The sequence below is a fragment of the Prionailurus bengalensis genome, chromosome D1 (assembly GCF_016509475.1).
Source record: "Prionailurus bengalensis isolate Pbe53 chromosome D1, Fcat_Pben_1.1_paternal_pri, whole genome shotgun sequence".
NCBI lineage: Eukaryota > Metazoa > Chordata > Mammalia > Carnivora > Felidae > Prionailurus > Prionailurus bengalensis.
The window spans coordinates 14,651,211-14,677,013 of NC_057346.1; the positions used below are offsets into that span (position 1 = coordinate 14,651,211).

At 53.0% G+C, this 25,803-nt stretch overlaps 2 protein-coding genes across 9 annotated transcripts in view; both read right to left on the reverse strand.

Annotated features, from left to right (window-relative positions):
* APOA1 (apolipoprotein A1) lies at positions 1-25,441 on the reverse strand. 2 transcript variants are annotated; one of them, XM_043579422.1, is made up of 5 exons: positions 25,435-25,441; positions 11,580-11,588; positions 1,695-1,757; positions 1,346-1,499; positions 1-688 (listed from the first exon to the last, which is right to left on the reverse strand). In XM_043579422.1, exons 3-5 carry the CDS (start codon positions 1,735-1,737, stop codon positions 85-87), a joined length of 801 nt encoding a protein of 266 aa, XP_043435357.1. In that variant the 5' UTR covers positions 1,738-1,757; positions 11,580-11,588; positions 25,435-25,441; the 3' UTR covers positions 1-84. The 2 variants fall into 2 exon arrangements, with proteins under 2 accessions (XP_043435357.1, XP_043435356.1); XM_043579421.1 differs by lacking the exons at positions 11,580-11,588; positions 25,435-25,441 and adding an exon at positions 1,943-2,062.
* SIK3 (SIK family kinase 3) overlaps positions 6,902-25,803 on the reverse strand; it is a 249,807-nt gene continuing 230,905 nt past the window's right edge. For 5 of the 7 annotated variants that reach the window (XM_043579419.1, XM_043579418.1, XM_043579416.1 and 2 more), the window contains 9 exons: positions 25,039-25,164; positions 24,705-24,790; positions 24,094-24,203; positions 22,785-23,124; positions 21,297-22,189; positions 11,791-11,954; positions 10,803-10,935; positions 9,744-9,914; positions 6,902-9,022 (listed from right to left, as the gene is read on the reverse strand). In XM_043579419.1, the coding sequence (XP_043435354.1) occupies positions 9,757-9,914; positions 10,803-10,935; positions 11,791-11,954; positions 21,297-22,189; positions 22,785-23,124; positions 24,094-24,203; positions 24,705-24,790; positions 25,039-25,164 (2,010 nt within the window). In that variant the 3' untranslated portion in view covers positions 6,902-9,022; positions 9,744-9,756. The remainder of the gene's footprint in view (positions 9,023-9,743; positions 9,915-10,802; positions 10,936-11,790; positions 11,955-21,296; positions 22,190-22,784; positions 23,125-24,093; positions 24,204-24,704; positions 24,791-25,038; positions 25,165-25,803) is intronic. The other 2 variants (XM_043579414.1, XM_043579413.1) reach the window with 2 other exon arrangements.

Below are 25,803 nucleotides of genomic sequence, written 5' to 3' on the forward strand. Positions count from 1 at the left end.
TCCCGCTTTGAAAACGTTTATTCTAAGAACTCGATCGAAGGCCAGGGGAGCGCCCGAGGCGGCCCCCCTCTGGTCCCGGGCGCGTCACTGAGCGTTCAGCTTCTTGGTGGCCTCGTCGACGATGGCCATTAAGCCGACCTTGAAGCTCTCCAGCACGGGCAGCAGGCCCTGGCGGAGGTCCTCCAGCGCGGGCTTGGCCTTCTCGCTGAGCGTGCTCAGGTGCTCGCTGGCCTTGGCGTGGTACTCGGCCAGGCTGGCGCCGCCGCTCTCCTTGAGCGCCTGCAGCCGCGCGGCCAGGCGCTCGCGCAGCTCGTCGCTGTAGGGGGCCAGCTGCGCGCGCAGCGCGTCCACGTGGGTGCGCGCGCGGTCGCGCAGCTCCTCGCCCAGCGGGCTCAGCTTCTCGTGCAGCTCCTGCAGCTTCTGGCGCGCGCCCTCGCGCAGCTCCGTGCCCAGCGGCGCCACCTTCTGGCGGTACAGCTCCACCTCCTCTTGCCACTTTTTCTGGAAGTCGTCCAGGTAGGGCTGCACCTTCTGCTTCACCTCCTCCAGATCCTTGCTCATCTCCTGCCTCAGCACCTCCGTCTCCTTCTCCAGGTTATCCCAGAACTCCTGGGTGACCGGGCCGATCTGCTCGCGCAGCTTGGTGACCGTGCTGCCCAAGGTGTCCCAGTTGTCTAGGAGTTTCAGGCTGAAGGGGTGGGGCGGGGAGAGCGAGGGGCTCAGGGGTGGCCTCCCTGCCGGGGCACCCCGGGCCGGCCCCGGGGCCGCCTGCGGTGAGCCCCGAGCGGCACCTGTCGACGTCCCGCAGCCCGGGGGCCAGAGCCCGGCCTAGCTTGCCCTACACACGGTCCCCGCCAGGGCAGCCCGTCGTGCTCCCATCGCCGCCGCGTCCCGTTGTACTGACGGACTGAGGAGTTAGTAAGAGACGAAGCCGGGCTTGCTGCCCAGTCTTGCCTGGCCCCAAAGCTGGGCCTCAAGGACCTCGTCTCCACACTCCCAGGCCGTCGTCGTTTCTGAAGACGGCCACCCCTGTTGCTGGGCAGGAGCGGGGCGGGTAGCTAAGAACGGGAAGGGGCTGGGTTACACTTGCAGGCAAAAGGCGCTGTGATTGCTGAGCCGGCAGCACAGATCTGCCCCTTGCTACGGCACTACCACATATTATTCTCCCTAAAATGAGTTCTGAGATGATGGGCATTTGGGGGATCCCATTCCTGTGTTCCAGGCCTTCTATGGGGCCCATGAAATAGGTGATCCGGCCATTGTGGCTACATCTTCCCACAGGCCTCTCTGTCCCCCAGAAAGCGCAGCCCCTGCCCCTGCCCATGGCCCCAGGCTGGGTCCTTACTTCAGCTGTTTTCCCAAGGCGGAGGCTTCAAACTGGGCCACATACTCTCTGCCGCCGTCTTTGACTGCATCCACGTACACGGTAACTAAATCCTTCACTCGATCCCAAGGTGACTGGGGGTCATCTTGCTGCCAGAAATGCCGAGCCTGGCTCCCTGCGGGTGAGAGGGGAGACCCAGATCAGGCCTGCTCTGGACCAGGATCGGCGCTGAAATGCCAGGCTTGGAGGCAGGGAAGAGGGGGTGAGAAATCCTGCTCCCTGTGCCCAGGAGGGTGGCCCACAGGGACTTAGGGAGAAGGGCCCTCTGCCAAAGGCTGGCTTCCTAAGTTGGGGGGCACGGGGTACCTACCCGTGAGGAAGAGCACGGCCAAGGTCAGCACCACGGCTTTCATCCTGAAGGGACGTGGGTGACCTGGAGGAGAAGAGGGTCCCGGGCTGAGCGGGGCAGGCCTCTAGCGTGGAGGAGCCCAGTGTTCTCCCGCTCATTTTAGCCAGGGGTGGGGGCAGGACAGAGTGGGAGAGGGTCTCAGAACCCAGAGTCCCAGCATGGGGACAGTCTGGAGCCAGGACCCCCGAGCCTCAGATGGCAGCACTTACCTCAAGGGCTCCAGCCGTCTCTGAGCTGCCAGCTCTCCTAGCCTATTTATGTCTCCAGGCAGGGGCTGGGCTGGGAGGCTGATAAGCCCAGCCCAGGCCTTGCTGCTGCTCACTGGTCCTGGCGATGTGGAACTTAGAGTTCAAGGATCAGCTCTGTCCCTGGGGCCGGACAAATAGAGTGGGCAAACAGGAAGCTGCGGGGGCTGCAGGGCCAGGGATCAAGGGTTCAGGCGGGGGCCACGGGGTGGTTGCAGGCTCTCAGGTCCTCAGGGTCGGGGTCATCTGGACCCATCCCTTCTCCTGAGGGGGAGGGGGATATGTGCCCTCCAGTGTCTGTCGTGCCAGTGCAGCCGGGGAGAGGAGGGAAGGAGGCAAGAGACACCAGCTGGCCAGGGATGGCCGGGACTCCTCCACTCAGGAGATGCCCTCCCCACCGTCCCCTTGCATTCCAAGGAGATTATTTTGCACCCGCCCTGCCCTTCCCCTGCGAAGGCAGCAGACGGTCTTCTCACCAACACCCTGTTTTCTATTTTGTCCCAGCAGGTCAGCATACCTCTCTCCAGGCTCTTCCAGACCTCCCAAACCCTTAGCCTAAGGGGACCCGTGGAGCCAGGGAGTGGCCTGGGGAGAGTGTAGAGGGAGGGCTCAGTGGCTCCCAGACTGAGATTTTGAAGACCTGGCATTTCAAAATGAATTCTAGAGACCAACTGCGAGTTGCCAGCTCTTGATTTTTGTCATGTAAAAACGTTACCCACTGCCCTAGCCACCCACCCAGACCCCCGTCTACCAGGACCAGCTCTGCAAAAAAGAAATGATTTTTTTTTTTAACAGCCCACAAAAAGGCATAATGTCAGAACCAAGGACAGTCTCTTAAATTGAATCCATATATATCTTTGCCTTGTTCGAGCTTATGTTCTATCACACACGGTGAGAATGGATACCAGCCTTCAGGGGTCACCGGTGCAGGGGGAAAGACCTCTGGAGTAGGAGGCGGCAGGAGACCTGGTTTCTCACTTCCTTCCTCCTCCAACTTGCGAAATCCTGGAGAAGGATCGCAAGCCAGTTATGTAATCTCTCTGAGCCTTGGTTTCCTCTCAGTAAAATGGAGACAGAAATGGCCGGGGTCGTCGGAGGACCCCGGGGGAGTCCTGTGAACGCAAACTGTGTGCTCACTGGCGTTGGCAGCAGTGTCCTCCACGGGTCCTCTCGGGAGGCCCGGGACCTCCAACACCAGGTCACCGACGATGGGCCCTGAGTCATAGAGCCTGTGTGGGACCCAAGCTGAGAGGGACACTGGGATCAGCCCCTCCAGGCTCTCCTCCCTGCCATCTCACACATGAGGAAGTTGGAGAGAGTAGAATGAATTTGCCCTAGGTATCTGGTCTCTCAGCAAATTAGAGGCAGGACTGGACTTTGCACCCAGCTCTCTCTGGATGTAGACCCAGGATGGAAATGTGCCCTGCACCATCTACCCAGGAAATTCCCTAAACTCTAAACACCTGCCTGGTGCTGCTGTTGGCCAGGTCCCGGAGCTTCGGGGCCCCCAAGCCTCTGCCACTGTAGCGGGTCTCCTGCCCTTCACCTCAGACAAGGCGGCTTGGAGCTGGACAGCCCTAGGTTGGAGTCCCAGCTCTGCCATGAGTTAGCTGTGTGACCCCGGGCAACTTATACAACCTCGGCACACCTCAGTCCCTTATCTGCTGAATGAAGAAAACGATGGGACATGCCATCTCCTGGAGTCACAGTATGCGGAGTATGTCTGGCAGGCAGGATAATGCTCCCCAACCCTCCCCTCCCCCCCCGCCAGTGATGTTCAGGTCCTCATCCCTGGAGCCTGTAACTCTTACATGGTAAAAGGGGCCATGTAGATGTGATTATAAGGACCTTGAGGTGGGTGGTTTTCCTGGATTATCCAGGTGTGCCCAATATCAGTAAAAGCGTCCTTAAATATACAGGAGGGAGGCAGGAGAAGCAGTCAGAAGAGAGAGGACAGAAGCGCAAGTCAGAGCGACGTGACTGCTGGAAGGGAGCTGCAAGCCAAGGAATGTGGGTGGCCTCCAGAAGCTGGAAGAAGAAACATATTTTCCCTTACAGCCTTTGCTGACACCAGGAGTTTAACTTGGTCTGACCCACTTGGGACTTTTGACCTCTAGAACTGTACTCAGGTAATAAATGTGTGTTGTCTTAAGCACCACATCGGAACATCCATGGCAAAACTGAAAGGTAGCTGGCATTCAGTAACAGTTCTGTGTCCCAGAATCCCAGTTTCTGGCATTCTATCCCCTGGCTCCCCCAGAACACAACTTGCACGGTCAGGCCGGAGCTAAGACCTCGGCTTCCAGAAGCAGAAGCGGCAAGTACTCACATTTTCTCTGTGTGGTTCTGACCTGCGGGTGCCGAGATGTGGGGCCTCTGTTCCTGCGCTGACCCTGCCCCAGGGATCCACGGGGCCCTGCAGAGAGGGAGGTGGTCTCACTGAGCAGCTGGCCTGGGCTGCCACTTGGCCAGCTCAGCTTTCCGCCTGAGGCTTAAAGATCACAGCGGGGGAGGCTGGTCCCCTCCTGGGGGCAGTTCCTGGTGTCTCAGGCCGAGAGGCTCCTTTCTTTTTGGGCGTGCAGCTCGCCCCAGCCAGCATGTGGGGGACTCAGAAGCTTATGGGCTGGACTTCAAGCTACCTGCCACTGTTCCACCCTTCTCTTTGGTTTATTACTTAAGTGCTCATGATGGCTAACCTGAATTCCAACATTTGTGTAGTTCGCCAGTGGCCAAAGCACCTTCACAATCGTCCCTGGAAGGCTGGGCAGTCAGATATTTTCGCTGTTGTCTCGCCTAGCAGTAGATGGCAGCTCAGAGCTGCCCGTGGCTTCCAGCCATTGGTGTCTGGTGCCATCAGGAGCAGGACTCAGGAGGCCTGGCTGGCCACCTCGTGTTCTGATCAGGGGCTTCTCGGTCTCCCAGCTCAGGGATCGCAAGGCGTCGGGCGAGGGAGTGCTGGTGATGGCATCCTAACAGGCGGGACGTTTTCTTTTCTACTGCCCTTGCTCACTAGTGTGTCTGCCCCATTTCATTGCAAGAGGTTTGCCTCAAACTAGTCCAAGCCCCTCATCTCATAGTCTGGAGAGGAAGCAAGTCCTCTGCATCTCAGCGTCAGACAGGGGTCCAGCCAGTCCCTGCTGGAGGCATCAGGTGCCCACGGGTTGCACTAGCTGTGTAGTAAAGGTCCACCCATGTAGGCCCTTAGTCCCAGCGTGCTTTTTCCTTGATCTCAGGCACCTCCAGAGTGACCATTTGTGGAGCGTGTCGCCAAGGGGCCAGCCGGGAGTGCTGCTAACTCGCTGCATGAGTGGATTTTGCTCAGAATGATTAGCGACTCGTTTCACAATTTGTGTCCCAACGTCGTACTGGTCACTCTGAACTGGGAGGACTCTGTCCCCTGCTAGACTTGGCACATAACAGACACTCAACAAACATTTACTCGATGCGTGACAGCAGGCACAGTAAAGGGTCCCCGGGATGGTAAAGGGGCATCTGAAGGAGCGGGCCTTGGGAGGAAATGCAGGAGTAACTTCCGAGCATCCAGCCCTGTGCTCGAACGGAGAGGACGGTGCTGCAGGTCAGGACCAGAGATTTGGGACTGGGATGGTTCAGACCGAGCGGGGGGGAGGGAACCCCCATGCCCGTATTCCTTTTTGGCAATTCTGTCGCAGCTCCTGGTGACGGAGCCCCAACCCAGGCCCCGGGGCAGGGCACCGTCACCCCCCACACACGATTCTTTCCTGCCCTCCTACTCAGGAGGAGACCAAGGTGCAGGTGGCTCACGTACGAACGGCTGGGGCCGAGGTCTGGCACTGGGGCAGGCACACCAGCCCTCCGAACCCCTGCCTCATGGTTAGGGTGGGGTGGGGCACGGCGCAAAGTCAGAAGGAGAGTCCAGCAAGGGTCTGTGGGCACGGCTCCTGCTTTCTAGAGCTCAGATCTCTGGTCTTTATCCAGGAGGGCAGCAGCCCACTTCGTCCGGAAGCTCATCGCACCTCTGGCCCAAAGGCACCCTGGTGATTTCATGGCGGGGACGCAACCGCAAAGGTCATTACAAGATGTGGAAGGCATCCGGGTGGGTCACCGAGTGCTTCCAGATACCCTCCCTCAAGCCTTCCACACGTGTGTACACACTCAGAGGATTTCTAGAAGATCCTTCTTGGAAGGCTCTTTCCATTCCCAACAGTCCCACAGTGACTTTCTGGTGCACTGTGGGTGCAAAAGCTTTCGTAAATGCCCTCTTCCTACTCTTCTTTCTACAAGCTTCGTATTTCTAGCTTCAGTGATCTTTCCTCACAGAAGAACCTCAACCAGCTAGCTCTTAGCCATGCCTGGGACCAGGCTGGAAATTCCACCCTGCCCTCTGGAATCCAGGTGTGAAAAAAGAGGAAAGCTATAGGAAAAGTCCCCTTTGTGTCCTAACACTTACCGGGCAGTCACATCACTGGGCCGGTTGGGGTTACCTCAGAAAGGCCCAGGTCTTTGAGAACCTCCTTCCACTGCCTTAAAAGCACCCTCTCAAGGAATCGGTTTTCCATCTGACTCAGCAAACTCACATGCTCCCTTCTGACGGGACAGGGTCCAAGTGGGGACACAGTGTGGGCTGAGTCCAGGCTTCTAGAGAATGCTAGCTTTACAAGGCAGGGTGAGATAATGGATTGCTCAAAGCTCCGCCCAGCGCTCTGTAGGCTTCCTCAGCCTCCCGGGTTCCAGCTTCCACCCGCCTGGATGCTTCTCTCAGCTAGACTCTGAACCACAAGGCAAGTAGCATTAGCAACGTAAGATTATGAACAGGTTTTTATTTTCACAATCCCCTACTGTCCAACTAAGGTATTAAGTTATAAGTCTGTATGCTGCCCACGACCACCGTCACCACCACCGTCACCACCGCCACAAACAGGACTAAAAACCTTACTGCCACAATTTGGGTCTGGAGATCTTTTTAATCCATTTTTAGTCCAACATAAATGAGAAAGAAAAAAATACTTCTGACATTTTCAAAGAGCAGAAATAGGAAATTATGTTCATATACATTCAACATATACTGCGCTTATTGGTTACTACGATACAAAGCAATGATCTTTTACAAGTGTAGTTCGCGGGATGGCACGGTTAATAGGCTCACTGGATTTCACCCGGCCGGCTGCTGGAGGACGGCAGCCTACTCTTCCATCGGCACAGTCCCATGTAAACACAACAGGCCGAGCACGTGTGTGAGGGGGCGGCTGGGGGCATGGGAGCTGGAACGAGCCCAGAGAAGTCCAACGGCGGCTGTTCGGGTCTTCTCGGCAGCCTCCTTCTGGTGAGGAGTCAGTGGCCTCACCAAGCGGAGGGGAGACTGGGGACCGTGCAAACACGGGACAGACCCCAAGAAAGGCTCTCTCTCGCAGTGCGGAAGTCCACTCGAGGGACATCGGGTCCAGGAGCTGAGCTGCCGGTATCAGTGAGACGGACGAGCCGCACGGGAATCCTGTCAGCAACATCAGGACGGCCATGCGGGGCACCCGCTTTCTTCTGTGCAAATTCAGGGTGAAAGACTGGGAGGGGCCTGGGGACCCTTCATTCTCCTTTCCCAGGAAAAAGGATCAAGAGTCAAAACATTTGACATGTCTTTCTTGGTTTGAAGATCAGATCCTCTGTCAGCCCCCAGCCAGCAGAGAAGACTTTGGTTTCTAACAGTGAGGAAACACAGAGAGAATGACAGACGGTAGCTACTGCATATGCACCGCTCCCCGGGGGAGGGAAGGAGACCACTACACCTGTCACTGGCACAAGTGAGCGCTGTTCACAATTACAAGGTCTACAGAAAACACTCTGAACAAAAGGTGCAAGTCACAATTCAAATAGAACAGAATCTGGTTAAACATGTCTCTTTTAAACAAAAATTCCTTTTGTTTTTACTTATTAATAATAATAATAATAATAACAATAATATCAACATTTACCCAAAACAATTCCTACATGATCAAGAATTAAAATAGGGGCTGAGGATGCCCAGGGAGGAGGAGAAGGTTAGGAGAGAGGCGGGGCCGAAGGCAACCTCCTGTTCTTCTTTGTCTGTGTCAGAGGCTGAAGGGGAAAAGCGTGTGTGCGTGTGAAGAAACAATCCTTGTACAGCACAATATAAAGTGAGAAGCAAAGGGGACACAAAAAGCACAGTGAACCACTGTTGGGTGTTCAGTCTGTGGGTGGAACCAGCAGGACGGGAAAGGCAGCCAACTTTCCAGGTTGTCAGAGGGGAGCTGAGTTACGCAGCGAGAAGGCTCACACGGAGGGAGATGCTCTAACTGGCATCCCCTCCAGGCCAGGCCGCTCTCGGCCCCCACACTAACGCTCCGATACGCTCTTGGCCAGGCTAGACAAGCTTTTCATGGGATCCGGGCGGTCAAGACCTTCCTAGGTTCCAGACTCGGCGGTTCTTTTTTGTTGGTTTTTGCTCTCTTCCTGTTTTCCAAAGCGCCAGGGGCCATCACCCCTTCCTCTCTCCCTTTCCCCAGCCACTAAGAATCCAGAGGATGTTATCTGTGAGTAGTTGCTCCTGTGGACAAGCAATGCAGGGAAATGGAGAAATGGAGGTGCTCTGTGGGGGGACACAGGGCAGGGGAGTGGCTCTGGGTCTCCTGGCCTCTATAATTTTAACTGCTTTGTTCTTCTGTCTCAGCAAAGGAAAGGAAAAAAGAAAAAAACAAGAAAAAGAGAGAAACAAATAAAAAAGAAAGAAAATCACCTCCAAAAGAAAATATATCAAAAAAAAAACAAAACAAAAACAAAAACAAACGAAACCAAACCTCCAACTCAAATATACCAAATACACTTTCACAAAAGGTGGCGAACACGAATATCCTGTTTATTTCCTTGGTGACTCGGTCATACGAGCAAACATGGCAAAACCCCCTCAGAACCCGAAAGAACCGCACACCGATGAACCAAAGTGAGGGAAGGAGCCGTGACGCTCTAGGTGGACAGAAACACAAGGGCAATTTGGCGCAATGCTGCTAGATACTGTTGGTGTAAAGTCATTTCATTCCCGAGCTGTACACAAACCTGCAACAGAGCAGACACACACACAGGAGAGTCAGCTCGGAGCAAGAGGCTCAAACATTCGTTTGAACACTTGCGCGAAACGCAACTGGCTCCCTTTACCTCAGGTATTTTAAGAGGTCTGCCACACTGAGGCTCGAAGGTGGGTTTGCCAGACGGCTTAACCTTCATCACTGTTTTCTGTCAGAGTTTTCCAAGACAAAAGCAATACTACCTATGTACACATAGGCATTACTCCAGCCCAGCTGCTCAGTTTACCCGTTTTCTGCCACTGGCCTCTGATCACACAGCTCCGCTGTCTGGAATATTCTTCCGCTTGCAGTAGGGCCTTGAAAACTTATGGCTAGACAGGTTTTCTTGCCGGGGTTCCTGCCTCGGGACCGAGTTCAGGACCGTCCTTCCCCTACTACCCTGGCCAGAGGCGCCCCATCCTCCGAAGCCGCAGCTCACTTCCTGTCTCTGGGCAGGCTACGGCACCTACCACACGCGTCTTACCCCCGTAAGTAAACCAAGGGACTATGGCCAGCATTTCTCCTGTATGCTCCCTTCCTGCCCCCCCCCCCCCCCCCCCGGAACAACCAGCACGGCGCTTCGTGACAGAACACGAAGATGCAAAGACGGACAGGGGAGTGGTGGCCTAGTTCATGGGCCACCACACACAGAAGGATCGGGGGCTGGCCCTCGGCCCAAGGGCTGGGTTGGCCCCGGCCAGGGAGATACTCACTCTCCGTTTCCTGTTACACGCCTGCCTGCTCCATGCTGAAGGAGACCTCGGGGTGCTTGTAGCTGAGCAGAATGTCTGTGATGCACGTGGATGGATAGCAAGAGGAATTTAAATGCTGGCTGCCGTCAGCCAGGTCCGGATGCTCGTGACCAACTAGATTCTCCCTGCATTCTGCAAGACCAGAAAGAACATGCGAGCTTAGCAGAGAGCTGGGGCGGGGCAGGGGAGGGGGGGCGGCAGGGAGAGAAGTCTGAGCACCCTGGAGCGGGGCTCCCACCCTGAATTCTAGCTCACAGCAGGTCCTAGGCTGTGGGCTGGGCCAGGATTCTTCCCGTACTAAGGGCTCCACTCGGCCCCATGCCCTTTCTGTCTCCCACCTCAAGTGCTATCACTACTCCAGTGTGGACGAAGACAGCACGCAGTGCCCTCAGAAAGACTTAGCTCTCCAAGGGAGGAGACCATTTTAGTGCTAGCAGGCACGGGTCACTGGGCACTCTTCGTGCTCCAGGCATTCTTCTGAGCACCGTAAACTCGTTAAGCACACAGCACAATCTAGGATATAGGCTCTACTATTTCTGCCACTTTAGAGAGGAGGACCCTGAGGCTCCGAAAGGTTAAGCGCCTTGTCCGTGGAACCTGTAAAGGGCAAAGCCGGGATTTACTGCTGACCTGTCCATTCCAAAGCCTACGCTTCTATCTGTTATGATACCTTCCTTTACTGGTTCTAAGAAGAGGCAGACATAGTCCCTTAGGATACAATGCCCTCTAATCAGAGGTAGAAAGATAGTTGTTAAAGCAGTATCTTATCAAAGCTTTACAAAGACAAATGTGATACCCCTGCCCTCAACCAGAAGGCCTGCTTCTTTGTATACCCATTCTCGATGGAGACAAGTGGGGAAGGCTTTTGTGTCCAGACCCCTCGGGGAAGCTATGGCTTCCCATCTTCCCCTGAACCCTATATACAGAAGAGGAGAACATTCACTAGTGAAGATGGCGGGGGGGCAGGGGGGAGTGCCTCCAGAAACTTCCCCAGGGTGCCCCATGCATAAGGCCCCTCACCCTCATTTTCCCCATCTTGAAACTGCTGGCTCCCCATGAGCGAGGACTGACTGAGAACCGCATCTGACATCCGGGCGGAACTAAGTGCTTTTCCAGCCACGAGACTCATTCCCGGCAAGTTATCCAGCTGCACCTACAGAAAACAATTAGGAAAAGAAGTCAGGATACCAGAGAACGTGCCACTCTCAGGTGACCCTTAGTGACAGCCGTTCCCTCTAAAAGAGCCCAGGCACAGGGCAGCCTCAGGCACTGCTCCCGAGCTGTGCCATCCGGCAGTCACAGTGCGGGAAGCTGCCCCACCTTCCCCGTGGGGTGGGTGGGGTGAGGGATGCATGGTGAACCTCAGCAGATGGTCACATGCCCTTGACAACCACATGGTCTTCCAAAACCAGGTTTCTGACCTGTCCCCTTCACCAAGAGGACCTGGGTCTGAGGACTGGACGGTCCAATAGTGCTCTCCGCGAGCACAGCAGCATGTTACATCTGTCCTGTCCGGCACAGAGCCATGAGCCTCAAGTGGCTGAGTACTTGAAATGGGACTAGCGTGACTGAGGAACTAAATTTTTTATTTCATTTTAAATACATTTAAGTTTGGATGGCTACATGTGGCTAGTTGCTACGGGAGGAAGCAAAGTTCGGTTGATCTGGGTTAGGTCCCTTTATCTGAATCATTCAATGGAACTGTTGGAAAACTAACCAAAAGTCTATGGGTTCACTTGCTTGGGCTGGAGTTTAGATTGTCTGGGGAGAAGTTCAATAACTCAGACCAGAAGGGACAGATAGCAACTACTCTTGATTCCTTGGTCTGAAGTTTAGAGCACAGATTCTACTGGTCTCTGAAGTTGATTCAAAGCCATGCTTGCATCGTTCCCAGAGAGGCTGGACTCTGGCTGGGAAGAATGGAAGGGCAGAGGTGACCCCACAGGACTGCTGGCAAGGTTGGGACCAGTAGGATCCCACTTTTGAGAAGTAGGAGAGGCCAACATACATAAGCATCATCACTGTTCTGGATCGTGTGGTGTCTCTGGAGGGTCCGGGGCCTGTGGTGCTCATTGACAGAGGGGCGTGTTGGGTACCCAAGTCCATTGTGATCCGGCAGCTCCATTGCTTGTCCTGGAGAACTTCTATCCAGGCAGTTCCCTATCACAGACTCTGAGGAGACACAGCGAAACAGGGTCAGCGGACCTAGAGTTTCTCCCGATACTGTCACTCCCATCAAAGAACTGTCTTGGCCAGAGACAATCAGCAGTGGTGACGACCATGTGTACACCATCTGCTAACCCTCAGCTGGCTGCTCAGGGTACTTAGAGGAGCCTGGACCAGCCTGCCAGCCCCAAGTCCCACAGCAAATAGGAGCCTCTTTATGGAGGGATCACAAATCCTCACGAGAAAAAGCCCACACAACGGCAGGTGACTGGGTCACACTGAAACTTTCTTTTTTTCACTCCTCTGTTGGCCTGGCAGTATTATTTCCCAAACCTATGTGCACATAAGAATCTTTCGTGGAGCTCTCGGGAACCTCTAGCCTGGAAGGATGGCCTCCATCCTGTGGATGTCTTGTCTCTCCTTCCTTGGCTTCCACCTCAGTGGATCGGCCCAGTCCCCTCTTCTACTTTTTGAACTGCTGTCCCCGACTGCTTCCATGGCCCCTCCACTCTTTACATTTCCACCCTGACCTCTTCTCTCTCCTCACACTTACTTTGGTAATATCATCTATTTTCAGGGCTTCAACTATATTGCCTCTAGATAAAGAATTACTGAAATGCTTTTTTAATAAGCTCCAGATACATAATTCCAACTATTAACCTTACCCTGGAGAAATAACAGACACCCAACACTTACCACGCCCAGCTCCAAACTCATCAACACCCTGACCCCAGGCCGTGTCTCAGACAACCTTGTTTCCCTGTTTTCCTAACCTTCCGGGTGTGAGCTCGCAGGGTGCCTGTTGGTTCCGTACTCCTGGTTCCACATCACCTTAAGCCTGAAGAATCTACCTCTGCCATGTTGGTCACTTCAGTCCCTCTCTTTCCAATCTCACTGCTTCCACCAAAGCCCCACCACCTCTTGCCTGGATTACCAATCATCCCCCCGCCAACCATCCCTCTACCGCTACTCTATAACGATTAATTCTTAAGTAGGGTAGCCCAAACGGCTCCTTGTCACAACGCTGTCCCAGCCTACCTTCCAGTGAGTACTACACACTACGTTCCCCCATGTGTAAATGTGCAAATGGGAGCACTTAACTCTTCCCCACCCACTCTCGATTCCATGCAGGTGCCCTCACTGTTCCTCTCTCTGGAAATGGCTCGCTGCTTCTTCCATTCCAGCCAATCTAAATCAACTCATCTTCTTAGGTCCATCTCAAATGTTACCATCTTTTTTTAATGTTTATTTATTTTTGAGAAAGAGAGAGAGAGAGTGAGAGAATCCGAAGCAGGTCAGGCTCCAGGCTCCAAGCTGTCAGCATAGAGCCTGATGCGGGGATGGAACTCATGAACCACAAGATCGTGACCTGAGCTGAAGTCGGATGCTTATCCGACTGAGCCACCCAGGCACCCCTCAAATGTTAACATCTTTATGAAACTCTCTCTTCAAGCAGATAAAGATCTTTGCTTCCTTTAGATGTCAGAAAATTTTAAAGGACTCTTATTACTCTAACATTATTCCTGACATCATTTTCAATTGTGTATTTGTCTTGGTTGTTCTTATTAGCCCGTGAGTTCTCTGAGAACAAGAAGTGTACCTTATGCACATGTGAGCCTTTAGTATTCCAGAACAGTGTCCTATATCCAGGAGTTATGTAATAGTTAGCTCTTTAACTGATATTAATGTATACTCTCTTAATATGGGTTACTATCCTGCCAGAGTCATGCACCCTCCGGACAAGATATTGGAGAGAAAAGCATTCAAGAGGACTGAATATTTCCTCTTGACCAAAGGTGGTCAAGAAGAATACCAGGGCCACTGCTAAGTTGATCGGATACTCCTGGTCACACTTTTGGCTCTGGTCCTTAAGAGCCTGGCACCTGAACATATGTGTGGTTTGCTTGCTTGATCTTTTCTGGTCAAAGCTGCTTGGCAACTATCGGGCTTATCTTCTGATGAACTCCCCCTTGGCGAGACCAGGTTTTAAAAAAGTTCTTAATGGGAAACACGGCCCTAATGCTAACCATGCCCTTCCAATATCTATTTGAATAATGGAAGTAAAATGTGCCGTGTGAGTGCTGGGTACAGGGTTTCAGGTCTCCAGATTCGAATGGCCTCCTACAACAGTCAAGGTTAGGCCTGGCTCAGGGGCTACGGTGGGTGGGGAAGGGAGTGGAACCAACTGATGTGCACACTGCTGGTAACGCGACGCATCTGGAGGAAAAGGAGAGGAGGGAAGCTTCCCAAATGCCAAAGGTGACGGTGAGTGTGAAATCTTTTGGAAGTTCTCTGAGCAAAGAGGCCAAAGAAAAGAAGCGAATTCTTTTGCTATCGAAAGCTAAAAGCCAGAAGAGACAGGAAGAGAAAGGAAAGCCAACAGCAGGGCTTGCCGAGTGGGCAAGTCCTTACTCCTCTTCCCCACGTGGCCCGCCTCCTCTCGGTGGGCACAGCTCACGTGCTCGCCCTGGGCCCACAGAACCCATGGGCAGGAAGTGGTGCGACACTGGCTCTGTGGTCCGCTTCGCCAAGAAGCCACACAAACAGCTGCTGCTTACTTTTTCGGAGCATTTTCCAATGCCTGTCTTCTCTTCTCTGAGAGCTAACACCAAACACCCAGTTCCCTGGGGTTCTTTCCTTCCGGATAACACAGCTGGTTGCACCCCCCCTCCCTGCTCTGCCAAAGACGACACAAGAGCTCTGCTGTTTAAAGATTTCCTCAAACATGAGGAAACGGCAAAGCTAACAAAATGTACATGTTCTGGTTCTTGATATCCGGCTCCTTCCCACCTCTTCTAGAGGCCTCTTCCAGAGTTTATTGGTTAAGTAGGCTAAGTCTCCTTTCTCTCTCTTTTTTTGAGTTTATTTTTATTTCTGAGAATGAGGCTTCTCCAAACCCAACACCCACCCTCGTCTTCCTGCTGTGGGGAAGGTCGCCTGGATCCTGCCCTCCTTGTCTGCTCTCCTCCTGGCCCTCAAGTTTGGGCCCAGCATGCCTGACAAGCACCGGCACACAGAGCCAGAAAGTGCTCGAGAAATCCCTCCGTGAGCCTTCCTGACTCCCCAGCCTAGAGCTCAGGAGCACATGTTTGGGGGTCAGAGAGGCCCAGGCTGGAATCCCGGCTTCCACAGGACTCCTGAGGAGTGGGGGCTCGGGCAAGCCCCCCGACTTCACTGGGTCTCAGTCTATCGGGAAAGCAGGACTTACCCAAAGGCGTGAAAGTGCTTGGTGCGCTCAAAGAGCCCAGCAAACCCTGGGGTCATTTACACTCATTTCAGAGGTGTCGGTTCTGAGTGCGCAGGGTGTGCTGAGCCAGCTGACGAAAACAAACGAGGATACCCTGCGTCCAGAATTGTGGGCACAATTTACCCAGACGTGAGCTAACAAATGAGTTACTGACACTCTAATTTCCAGAGTTTGGTTTACGAGTTTGGTTTAATTTCCTCTTTTTAGGAGGAAAACTTACTAATGTAAGTTTAAAACTAGATGAAAACAAAGCGGATTAATAGGAGTTAGGCGACAAAGTTTCGGTCTGATCCACATGCCAGAGATCTGGAAAGGCTGGCCTCTTTGGCTTGGGAGAGAGTATGCCAGGTGCCAAAGGAGAGGGGAGGAGGCATAAGCGGGAGAACGTAACATGGTAGAATCCGAACACTCGGAGTCAGGGTCCAACCCCATCACCGACAGTGTATAAACCTGGCTAACACATGCCATCTAACCTATTTCCCGATCTGAAAAATGAGGGTTGTCAGGGGGCTCAGAAGACACCAAGGGCCAAAAGCCCTTTCTTAAATCGTAAAGGACTGCATGAGTAAAGTATTATTTTTAAGAAGAATGTCGAGTCCTATGGGGCGCCTGGGTGGCTCAGTTGGTTAAGCGTCCGACTTCAGCTCAGGTCATGATCTCGAGGTCCATGAGTTTGAGCTCCGCGTCGGGATCTGTGCTGACAGCTCAGAGCCTGGAGCCTGCTTCGGATTCTGTGTCTCCCTCTTTCTCTGGCCCTCCTCCGCTTGTGCTCTGTCTCTCTCTCTGTCTCTCTGTCTCTCTCAAAAATAAAAACATTACAAGTTTTTTGAAAAAAAAAAAAAAAAAAAGAATGTTGAGTCCTGAGTCTCTAGTCCTTTGTGACCCTCCATAGCACTCTACTGACCAGTGGGAGGGGGTGTGTGCAGGGCAGGGAAGGCCAGTAGCCTAGTGACCGAGGGACAGAGGACCGCCGGGAGCAGCGTCCTCAGGTGCTGACCAGGGTCGAAGCCGAGAGTGTCCGGGGGGGGGGGGGCACCCGATCACGCAAGGGGCCAAATACACAGAGGGACGAGGTGCGCACCACCCACTGCCCGGGAACTTCGGGGCGGCTTGCACAACACTCTATTGAATCTGTCAATGTTGACTCACCCTTACTCATTTACTGGGCTTTAAGAGAAAAGGAGAGAAATGACTTGGGTACAGATTCCTCTTAAAGGTTCTGAGGGGTGAACCCGGCCCAGTCTGTCATTGTTTCACCCTCTGTGGGGCCTGAGTCCGCAGATAAACTGCTGAAGCCAACGATGCTCGGGGGAGAGGATGTGGTTCTTTGCCAGTCCAGCTGGCAATCTCACTGTGTAAACCGGTCATGCTGTTGTACTTACTCATTTGCCAGGTGGAAAAATGAAGCGTATGTAGTATCACAGAGGGAAGACAAAGCTTATTTCTCCTTCTAGAGTGACAGACAGGGAGATGACAGGCAGCAGGGTACATGGAAAGCCCTGGAAGGCACGCTGGAAACACCTTGGGCATGTTGCCTGCTCAGTGCCCCAGCAGGGCCTTCTACCCGATGACGGGTAGAAGCAGCCATAAAGGAAAGAGGTGACCGTGGACGCTGACCTGTGGCATTCAATTTTCCTTGACTAACACCAGTGATCACTGTTCATCTACCCTGAAGAAATTTTCAGAAGGTCGCTCTAGCTCTATTCTTTAATAATTATGCCTCTTACGGCGCTCATCCTGTACCCCTTCAGGGTAACGCTGTTTATGAGCCTGCCTTCCTTCCCCCGGCAGAGTAAAAGCTTCCTGAGGGCAGGGTCTTTATCTTTTCATCCCTGCACTCACTCCCCACAGCACCTACAATCCTGTCTGGTGCAACCTTGTCATTCAGTGAACTTGATTGGATCTGTTGTTGTGGAAATAACCGATGAAGTGCTTGGGAACTAGCATGTAACTACACAGAGATGGAAGGGTCATCAAAGGAAATAGCAGGCATTCCTCTCTGTCCAGAGAGACAAACAAGCTTGAGCCTCCCCCTCTGGCCTGGAGTGAGCTGGGAGAATAGCATGATGACCTTTCTTGGCAAAAGCGACAGCAAATTATCTGATGGTTCTTTGGTAATGTAATACTCCAAGCTCTCAAGTTCTTAAAATTATAGAATCATGGCAGCTTAAAGCAGCAAAAGATGGTGGGGGCACAGTTTCTACTGTAAAAGGGGTCGTGACCTGTATATTCCAGGGTGGCTGTGAGCTGTGAGCCTGAGCCTCGAGCACAGGGCAGAAGTGCTACAAACGGGAACTCCATTCTTCCCTCAGGGGGCATGAGCTTCATTACGCAGGGAGAGAAAGGGAGGAGAGGTTATAGGGCAGGCCCACAGAGGCAGCTCGGGCTAAGGTAAGGACAATGGGGCCACCTCAGGATGAGACACCATTTTAAACACACAGGTGTACATTCCCAATGGGGATTTTAACTGTTGAGCAGCATCAGGTCTCTCCGAGGCTATGCGTTTCCCTGTCACGTTAGCCTCACCACACTGGATTATAAAATCACAGTAATAAACCGGCAGCTTCATTTGTTAAAGATAACTGTACGTGTGGCTCAGAAGTCACAAAACAAGAACAGATGTTAGAGGCAAAGTGAATGGCACTCAAGCCAGAACAGGCATACCTTGTAGCTGAGTTAAAGAGTTAAGTTTACAGCCAACTGGGTAGACACAAGGGAGAATAATCTCCACAATGTACTAGCAAGCAGGGCAAGAGCTATTACAGCTTCCAGAAAAGCTCACATCAAAGGTCAGGAAAAGCACATTTAAGAAAAAAGAGGACTTTGGTGGTCGGGGGGGGGAGATGCTGGCAAGACTGATAATGAGGCAACAGGTACAGGGGAGTCTTGAGCTAAGAGCCTGAGGCATATGCTTCTGGCCAGATTCCTCCAGAGAGCGGAAGAGAGGGCTGTAGGGGAGAATGGTGATGGTGGTGGATGGGAGAAGGTAGGGAGAAGGAAGAGGGAGCAGACAAGGGACGATGATCGCTCAGCCAGGAGAGGAGGTAGGGGAGATCTGTCACAAGAATCACAACCATGAAGCTCTGGCCGGAAGGGAAGGCACCTGTTGCTGGATCTAGATCATGCTCTGGATTTTAGAAAACCTCTGCCCAGATACAAACAATTTGTAAAGTGGTATTAAACACAAATTAATGTTCACTGGTGCTGTGAACTTTGGTTCTATTTATTATCAGACACAATTTCTGTTTTCACTTAATAGCCAGTTTCCCTTTGTGTCTGCATAAATAACACACAGTAGGGGCACCCTGGGTGGCTCAGTCGGTTAAGCGTCTGACTTACTAATTCAGCTCAGGCCATGATCTCAGGTTCAAGCCCCATGTCGGGCTCTCTGCTGTCAGCGCAGAGCCCGCTTTGGATCCTCCCTCCCCTGTGCGCTCTCTCTCAAAAATAAAGTAAATGTTAAAAAAAAAAAAAAAAAAAGAACACACTGTATACTATTATACCATATGTAATTGTCTTAAACTTTAATAAGTTAACATTTTACAGGCACGTAGGTGGCTTAGTTGGTTAAGTGTCCAACTGTGACTCAGGTCATGATCTCGCCGTTCATGAGTTCGAGCCCTGCGTGGGGCTCTGTGCTGACCGCTCAGAGCCTGGAGCCTGCTTCGGATTCTGTGTCTCCCTCGCTCTCTGCCCTTCCCCTGCTCATGCTCTTTCTCTCCCTCAAAAACAAATAAACATTAAAAATAATAATAATTAAAAAAATTAAAAAATAATAAATTAGCGTTTTAAAAGTGAAAAAAAAAAAAAAAAGAAAAGAAAATTCCTGCCCTTAGCTTCTACGATTTCCCTGATGTGCACTACACCACCAACTTGTCAAGCCTGCTTGCTCTCCCCCCACCGCAAACCTCACAGAGACCTTCCCAGCCACTGGTCCCACCCCCTGCGTCTCCGCTCCAGCCAAATGGGAAATTCCTCTCCATCCACCAAGACCCAACTCAAAGAGCACTTAATGCTGGAAACCCCACTCCTCTGACTGAGAACCTTCTGTCCCCCATCTGGTGTTCCCAAAGCTCTCGTACCAGCCAGCTACATTCTGCCTCGCTTTAGGTACCCAGTAGACCAGCACCCCCGGCAAGGGGGGGGGCGATACTCTGACAATGATGGGATACAGATGTTAAGCCCCCCTGGCCTTTCTGTACACAGGAGTCACACAGGAGGGAAAACCGAAGAGAAGTTAGCATCTTTGAAGAAAAACATTTCCAAAGGTGTTTTCATACATGGCAACACAGGTTGGGGGGAGCAGGGGGTTTATACTATTTGCTCCAGCTTCGCTCCTTCCTCATCGCCTTGCCCACCGGGACATGCTGGGTCAGCACCTGCTGCAGTGAGCTGAGAGTAATTCTTGGGTTCGGTGCCACTTAACAGCAGTTGACCTTGGGGGCGAATTACATAACCTGTGCCTCATTTGTCTCACTGGTAAAATGGGGACAGGAAGAGCTACTGCCTCATGGGGTTGTTATGAGGATTAACTGAATTTCCGTACGGATAGCAGTGGGTGTCTGGCACATGGACGACACCGCAGAGATGTTAGCCATTCTCTTTTTTACGCCAAATATAGGATGCTAATCTGGTGAAAGCTTTCCTTCACACAGGAAGCCTTTCCACACTATTCCTGATACTATCACCCTGCCTCTGCTGGAACACTCCCAGTGACAAGAGGCTCCGAGGCGCTAGGGTAGCTTATTCTGGAAAGTTCTTATTACAGTCTTCCCCAGAAGTTGACATTTATTTGCTGCAACTTCTATCCTGTTCTTGGTCCTGGCCCGTGATATGGACCCCAAAGAGTCTAATCCCTCCTTCCCTCTGGTAGATACGATGGTTCTCCTTACTCTTTTTTCGCCTAAGCTTAAACATCCCCACCAGGTCTGTCAGCCATTCCACATAGGACCTGGTTCCGGAATCTCCCACAATCCTTTGTCCACCTACAAACACAGCAGCCACAAGTGAATACAGTATGCCTGCCTGATGCAGGCCTCTAAGCTGGACGGCACCCATTTGTTCCAAAGCCCAGGATTTTTAAACTGTCCTATGCAACCACATGGCCACCCCTATCGGTGCATCAATAAGCACAGCCGGGAAGCACCAAGTCCTCTTCATAAACGGATTCAGAGCAAGGCCTTCTGTCCAACTCTGTGCCATGGAACCTAATTCCCCTAGGAGTTTGTGCATTGACCTTAAAGGACAGGACAGAAGACGCAGGTAGCTCCGAGAGGGGAAGGATGGGGGATCCGCTCGGTTTCAAGGCTCTACCTTTCCTGGATTAACTCATGTCCCACAATCTGTGTGGAGGGGACGGAATCAGGGCAGAATGTGTCTAGGATGCCAACGGAACCAGATTTTCCAAGTATGACCGGCGGCTGGTTATCCTGATCTCCTTCAGGATGGAAACGAACGAACGCACTCATCCGTTATATAAAGCGACGCAGGATGATGCACACGGGGCCCCTTACTTACGATGCTGTGATATTCTGTATTCTGCTCACGAATGAGCTGAGCAGAGTAGTAACAACGCCTCGCGTTTACATCATGTTTCAGAGCAGCACATGCTTCTCTCGTGCGCCATTATTCCTCCTGCCCATTTTTCACATATGAGAAAAATATGAACCCAAGGGATTAAGCGACAGGTTATCGCGTTCGTGATAGAGGTGAGTCCAGAACGGAGGTGCTCTTTTGACTCTTGGTCCAACACGACTTACACGAAGTCATACTTCCCCTAGTGCTGGCTGACTGTGTTCCTCAAGACAGGAAATTCTGGATTCCTAGGAGCCATGGTGTGACTAGGGGAAACGGGAACTAGTCCCACCGGCTGTGCTATCTAAGTGTTAGTTTTCTATCGCTACCTCTTTGTTCTGAAAGCAGACGCCTTACCAAACGGTACCCGTGCCCTGTATATTTCTCCCCTGGAAGGTCCCGAAGGCCTTCTCAGGAATTCTTTTCCTCCTAGGAACACAGAGCCCTGGCTGGGAAAAGATACCATCACTGAGTTAGGTGAATGAGGACAGACAGGCCTGGGACTTTTACATCGAAGGGACTCTTACCTCGGCTGGACACCTTGTTTCTACCGAATGCAGCAGGTGGCTGATGCCGGTAGGGGTGTACCCCCAATTCCTGTGCGTGGCTCACAGTTCCCAGTAAAGATTCGGGGTCCCTGGGTCCGCCAGTACTCAAGAGTAGGGTGCTGTCACGGCAACCTCTGGTCGCTGTATTGGGGCTCGTCCTGTCTGGAAAGCCATCCTTGGCCGCCTCACAGGGGTCCTCCTCTTCCATGCTCTCCGAGTGCGTGAGCACTGGCTGGTGAGCGTACCCATGGGCCGGGCTGGGGGAGGAAGCCTGAGCCATGCGTTCCTGTGCCCTGATTTGGAGAAGGTGCTGGGGGCTGGTGTGGTGGTGGTGATATGAGTCAGCATTCTGATACGATAAAGCCTGGCGCTCTGTCATATTCTGTCCCCCGAGACCGGGAGCCAGACTCCCAGCGTCCCCCTGGCTCATGTGCCTGAACAGCTCCTGGTACTCCTGCTGCTGCTGTTGCTGCTGCTGCTGCTGCTGCTGCTGCCGCTGCCTTTTAACGAGCTGTGCAAACTCTGCCGGGGGCAGCCGAATGTCCGAGTGGCCGGTGAGTGAGTGCCGGGGGGAGAGCAGTCCTTGGAGGATGTGGGGTACCTGCTGGTGTCGGGTATAGTCTGGCGGCGTGGGGGACAGCAGGGCTTGCTGCAGCGCCGACGTAGTATAGTGCGGTGGCTGCTGATGTGCGCTGGGAGGGAAGGTGGGCGATTGGTCAAGTGGAGGGACTTTCAGGGCTTGGGTTGGAGGGAACCCCACTCCTGTTGAAGGGCTGTAGCTGCTGGGGGAACCCCGGGACTGGTCCGAAAACAGATGGGGGTGTAAATGCGCCTGGTCGTAGTTAGCAGGGGAGAACCGATTCACGTTCAAGCTGCAGACACAAAAGGGAGTGAGTACCAGGCATCCACGTCGCCAGAGCGCTAGACTCCCCTGGGGCCAGCTACCACTCTTCCTCAGCAGGGAGCCCCAGGCACAGAGAACTGGGGTGCGGCAGGGGAGGTGGGCGTGCAGGCCCCACCCCCGCTCATTCGCTTCTCCGGGAACGTCAAGGGACACGGGGTGCTGTGTGTGCAACAGATCCAGCTCCCGCTTGAAGACGGCAACTTGGCCTATTGTACAGCATTATCGGAGCGACTAAAGCACCAATCTCTTAGAGTAAGAGTGGCAGGGAGGGAAAGAAGCCTAAGGAGACAGACAAGGGACAACTGGCATTTTAAGAAATTCCTCTAATAGGGCCATTCTCTTCTTTGCAGACACAGAGGAAGGCAGCTTTGTCATTTTCCTCCTCTGTCAATACACGGGTTTCAGGTTCACCCCCTAGCCACCCGCCCTGACGTTAGAAAGGGGGAGACGGGCACAGCCCAGCCAGAGGAGTTCTCCTCCCCTTCTCCCCTCTCACCCTGCTAAGGGGCTTCCTCCCACCCGGACCACCTAGACAGATGGCTGGTGACTTCAGGCAGCCTCACCTGTGGGCCTCCGCGCTGTCGGCACTCAGCTGCTTGGACAGGGGGCGGTGCCCATAGCTGAAGGCGGCCATCAGGTTGGTACGGTGCTGCATCTGAATCTGACTGGCACTGGGGCTGATGGACATGCCCCGCCCGGCAGAGCCCGCAGTGGCCCCCGGCATGCCTCCGAGCATGTCAACAGGCTCCTGTACTTGGATGGTCACCTGCTGTGACTGGGCGGGCTGCTGTAGGCCCAGGCAGGTGAGGGCCATGCTGGGAGGCGGGGAGCAGTTCTCAGGCTGCTGCTGGTAGACAGCACTGCGGGACGGTAAGCCCGGAAACTGGGAGGGCGACGCAGCACCTGGAGAGAGAGGAACCTTAGAGTCACCAAACGCCTGGGCTGCGTGCCAGCTGGAGGCAGCAGGAGCCAATGAGGACACTCAAACCAGATGCCATCTAGATCGGTGCTTCACAAACTTCAGCGTGTGGAAGACTCATCTGGAGGGCTGGGTAAAACACAGATTCCTGGGCCCTACCCCCAGAATCTGTATTTGCAAGTAAGTTGTCTGACAGCTGGTCCCAGACTATTCTTTGAGTAGCTCTGATCTAGGGCAGTGCTTAACAAACTCACACATACATGCAAATGGCCCAGCGATCTTGCTAAAATGCAGACTGTGATTGAGCAGGCTCGAGATGGGACCTGAGACTCTACTTTTCCTGCTGGTATTGTTGGTCGGGGGAACCCCACATTGAGTAGGCAGGGCCCAGAGACCAATTCAGACTCTTCAGGAGATCTACACCGTGTGGCGTTACTTAAGAGACTATTCATTTGGGCAATACTAAATCCTCAGATCGCTGGTCTCTGAAGACTCATACCAATTAGGGAACACTCATCTTTCCCTCCTCCTAAACACCCACAAGAGAGGATCCCACACATGCCAACGGAGAACCAAATGGAGGCACGACAATGGGGAAGGTTCTGGTAGCAGCTTTTTATTCGGTAGGGTTGGAGGGGGTTTTATCGAAAATATTAGTAACAGTTAACCTTTATCAAGAACTATCTTATGCCAAAGACTTCTAAGTGCTTTTCAGATATTTATTCATTAAATACTATTATTTTCGCTCTTTTACATTTAGAAAAGTGCAGGCATGCAGAAGTTAAGTAACCTATCTGAGGCTGCACAGCTAAGGAGGTGCTGGGACCGGGATTCAAACCAAGGCAGTCTGACTCCAGAGCCTATACCCTTAAATCCTATTGCGCTCAACACTAGGACTGATTTTCTCCAGGTAGCTAAGCTTTTCATGGCTCAGTCTAAGCCCCTGAACTCACCGTGAGACTGGATCATGGCGCCGCTCATGGGGGGAGGACTATTACTGGGTGGTCTGAAGAGATGGTTGTTGGGGTGGCTGGGGGGTGGGCTTGAAGGCTGGATCCGTAACCTTAAAAACAAAACAAAACAAAACAAAAGCAAAAGACAAAACCAGATAAATAAGTAAATTTCCTGAGCTGACAATATAACCCCTGATGTTACTTTCAGTCACAGGATACACATAAGCAGAAATTTTTTTTTTTTTTAGTTTTGATAAGACTCCGGGCTAGAAAAATATCCATAAACCACCTACCACAGTGTATTTAGGACCCACCCACGTCTTATCTTCCCAGACTTCGCAAAGGGAGGCACAGGTCACAGTGGGCCTGTGTCCGGGCCTGTCTTGCTGCCAGATTACTTTGCCTGTGGGGCTAAGAAAATGAAGTGGCACAAGGACCAAATAAAGTCAGGATTTCAGGGAGGCAGCTAACGTTTAAGTCGACCTCTCCACTTTTCAAATATGTTCTTCCGAGACGAACGCTACAGTCAGTCCAAGTCTCCCATACGAGTCGGGCCAAGGACGGCAAGCCATAGAGACAGCGGCTTGGGCGTGAAACAAGTGCTTCGTTACCTCTGGAGCTGGTGGGTGAGGAGGGCTGGCTGATTTTCACATGCAGCCTGGAGAGGTGGAGAAGGCTGAGGAGGACAGATAGAATCCTAAACATATGGGGGAAAGGAGAAGAAGGACCGTGAGCCTGAAGATGAATCGGAGCTGTTCCCAGGAAGGCCAGAAACAGAAACAGCGGTCTGTGACTGAGGTTCATGCTCTGGCGGTTCATCGGAAAGTCTGGTTACCTCTCCTCACACGCGTCAGCCACAAACACAAGTCCGCTCTGCCTCGCGTGGCCTCCTCCAAAACCCTCACGCCCCACACAAGCTGGAGAGAGCGGAGAGTGGAGGCCCACCTGGATCTGCTGCTGGAGGATCTGGTGGTGCTGCTCCTGCTGGTACAGCACGTGCTGCTGCTGGGTCTTCTCCAGGGCTCTTTCGTCAACCTGCCCCCCGTACATCTTCTGCAGCTGCTCACACTCCTGAAGGGAAAGGCAGCTCATACAGGTGGGCTGCAACCGGGCCCCCCCCACCCCCCCATGCAGCAACGTCGGCAGATGCAGACCTGCCCCCCGAGGTCCTGTGGGCAGAAAGAGCCCCGAGAGAGGACCGGGGTCCTCAGAGAGCAACTAACGCACGTATGCGGGTATTCGTGTACTCAATATATTCACCTTCCGTGTTGGGTGAGTGAACGGAAAAGGCCAAGAGGGGCCCGTGTGTGAGAGAGAGCGTCCGGTGTGCAATCCGTATACGAAGCACACGTCGCCTGGAGCCTGGTCATCAGAGAGGCAGGAAGGACAGTGGCCCTTCACACAAGCCTGGAGGTACACTTCCTTCCTTTGGGAGCGCCACTCCCTCCCCACCGGAGGATGTGCTGGGCGGTAACAGCACTGAGCAGGTTCCAGCAACGGCCAGTGCCCAGAAGTCAGGAGCAGAATGCCAAGCTTGCTTAGAGGTATCTTCCCTGGGGCTTCCCACTGAAACCCAAGCCCGGAAGTCCTTCTCTAAATATTACACTGACAGGAGAAAAACCCAGACTCTCGTGGGCTGAGCAAGTTTGATCCTGGGGAAAGCTGTACATACCAGGGAGTAAGCAAAGAGCGTTGGGAAGCTACACGGAT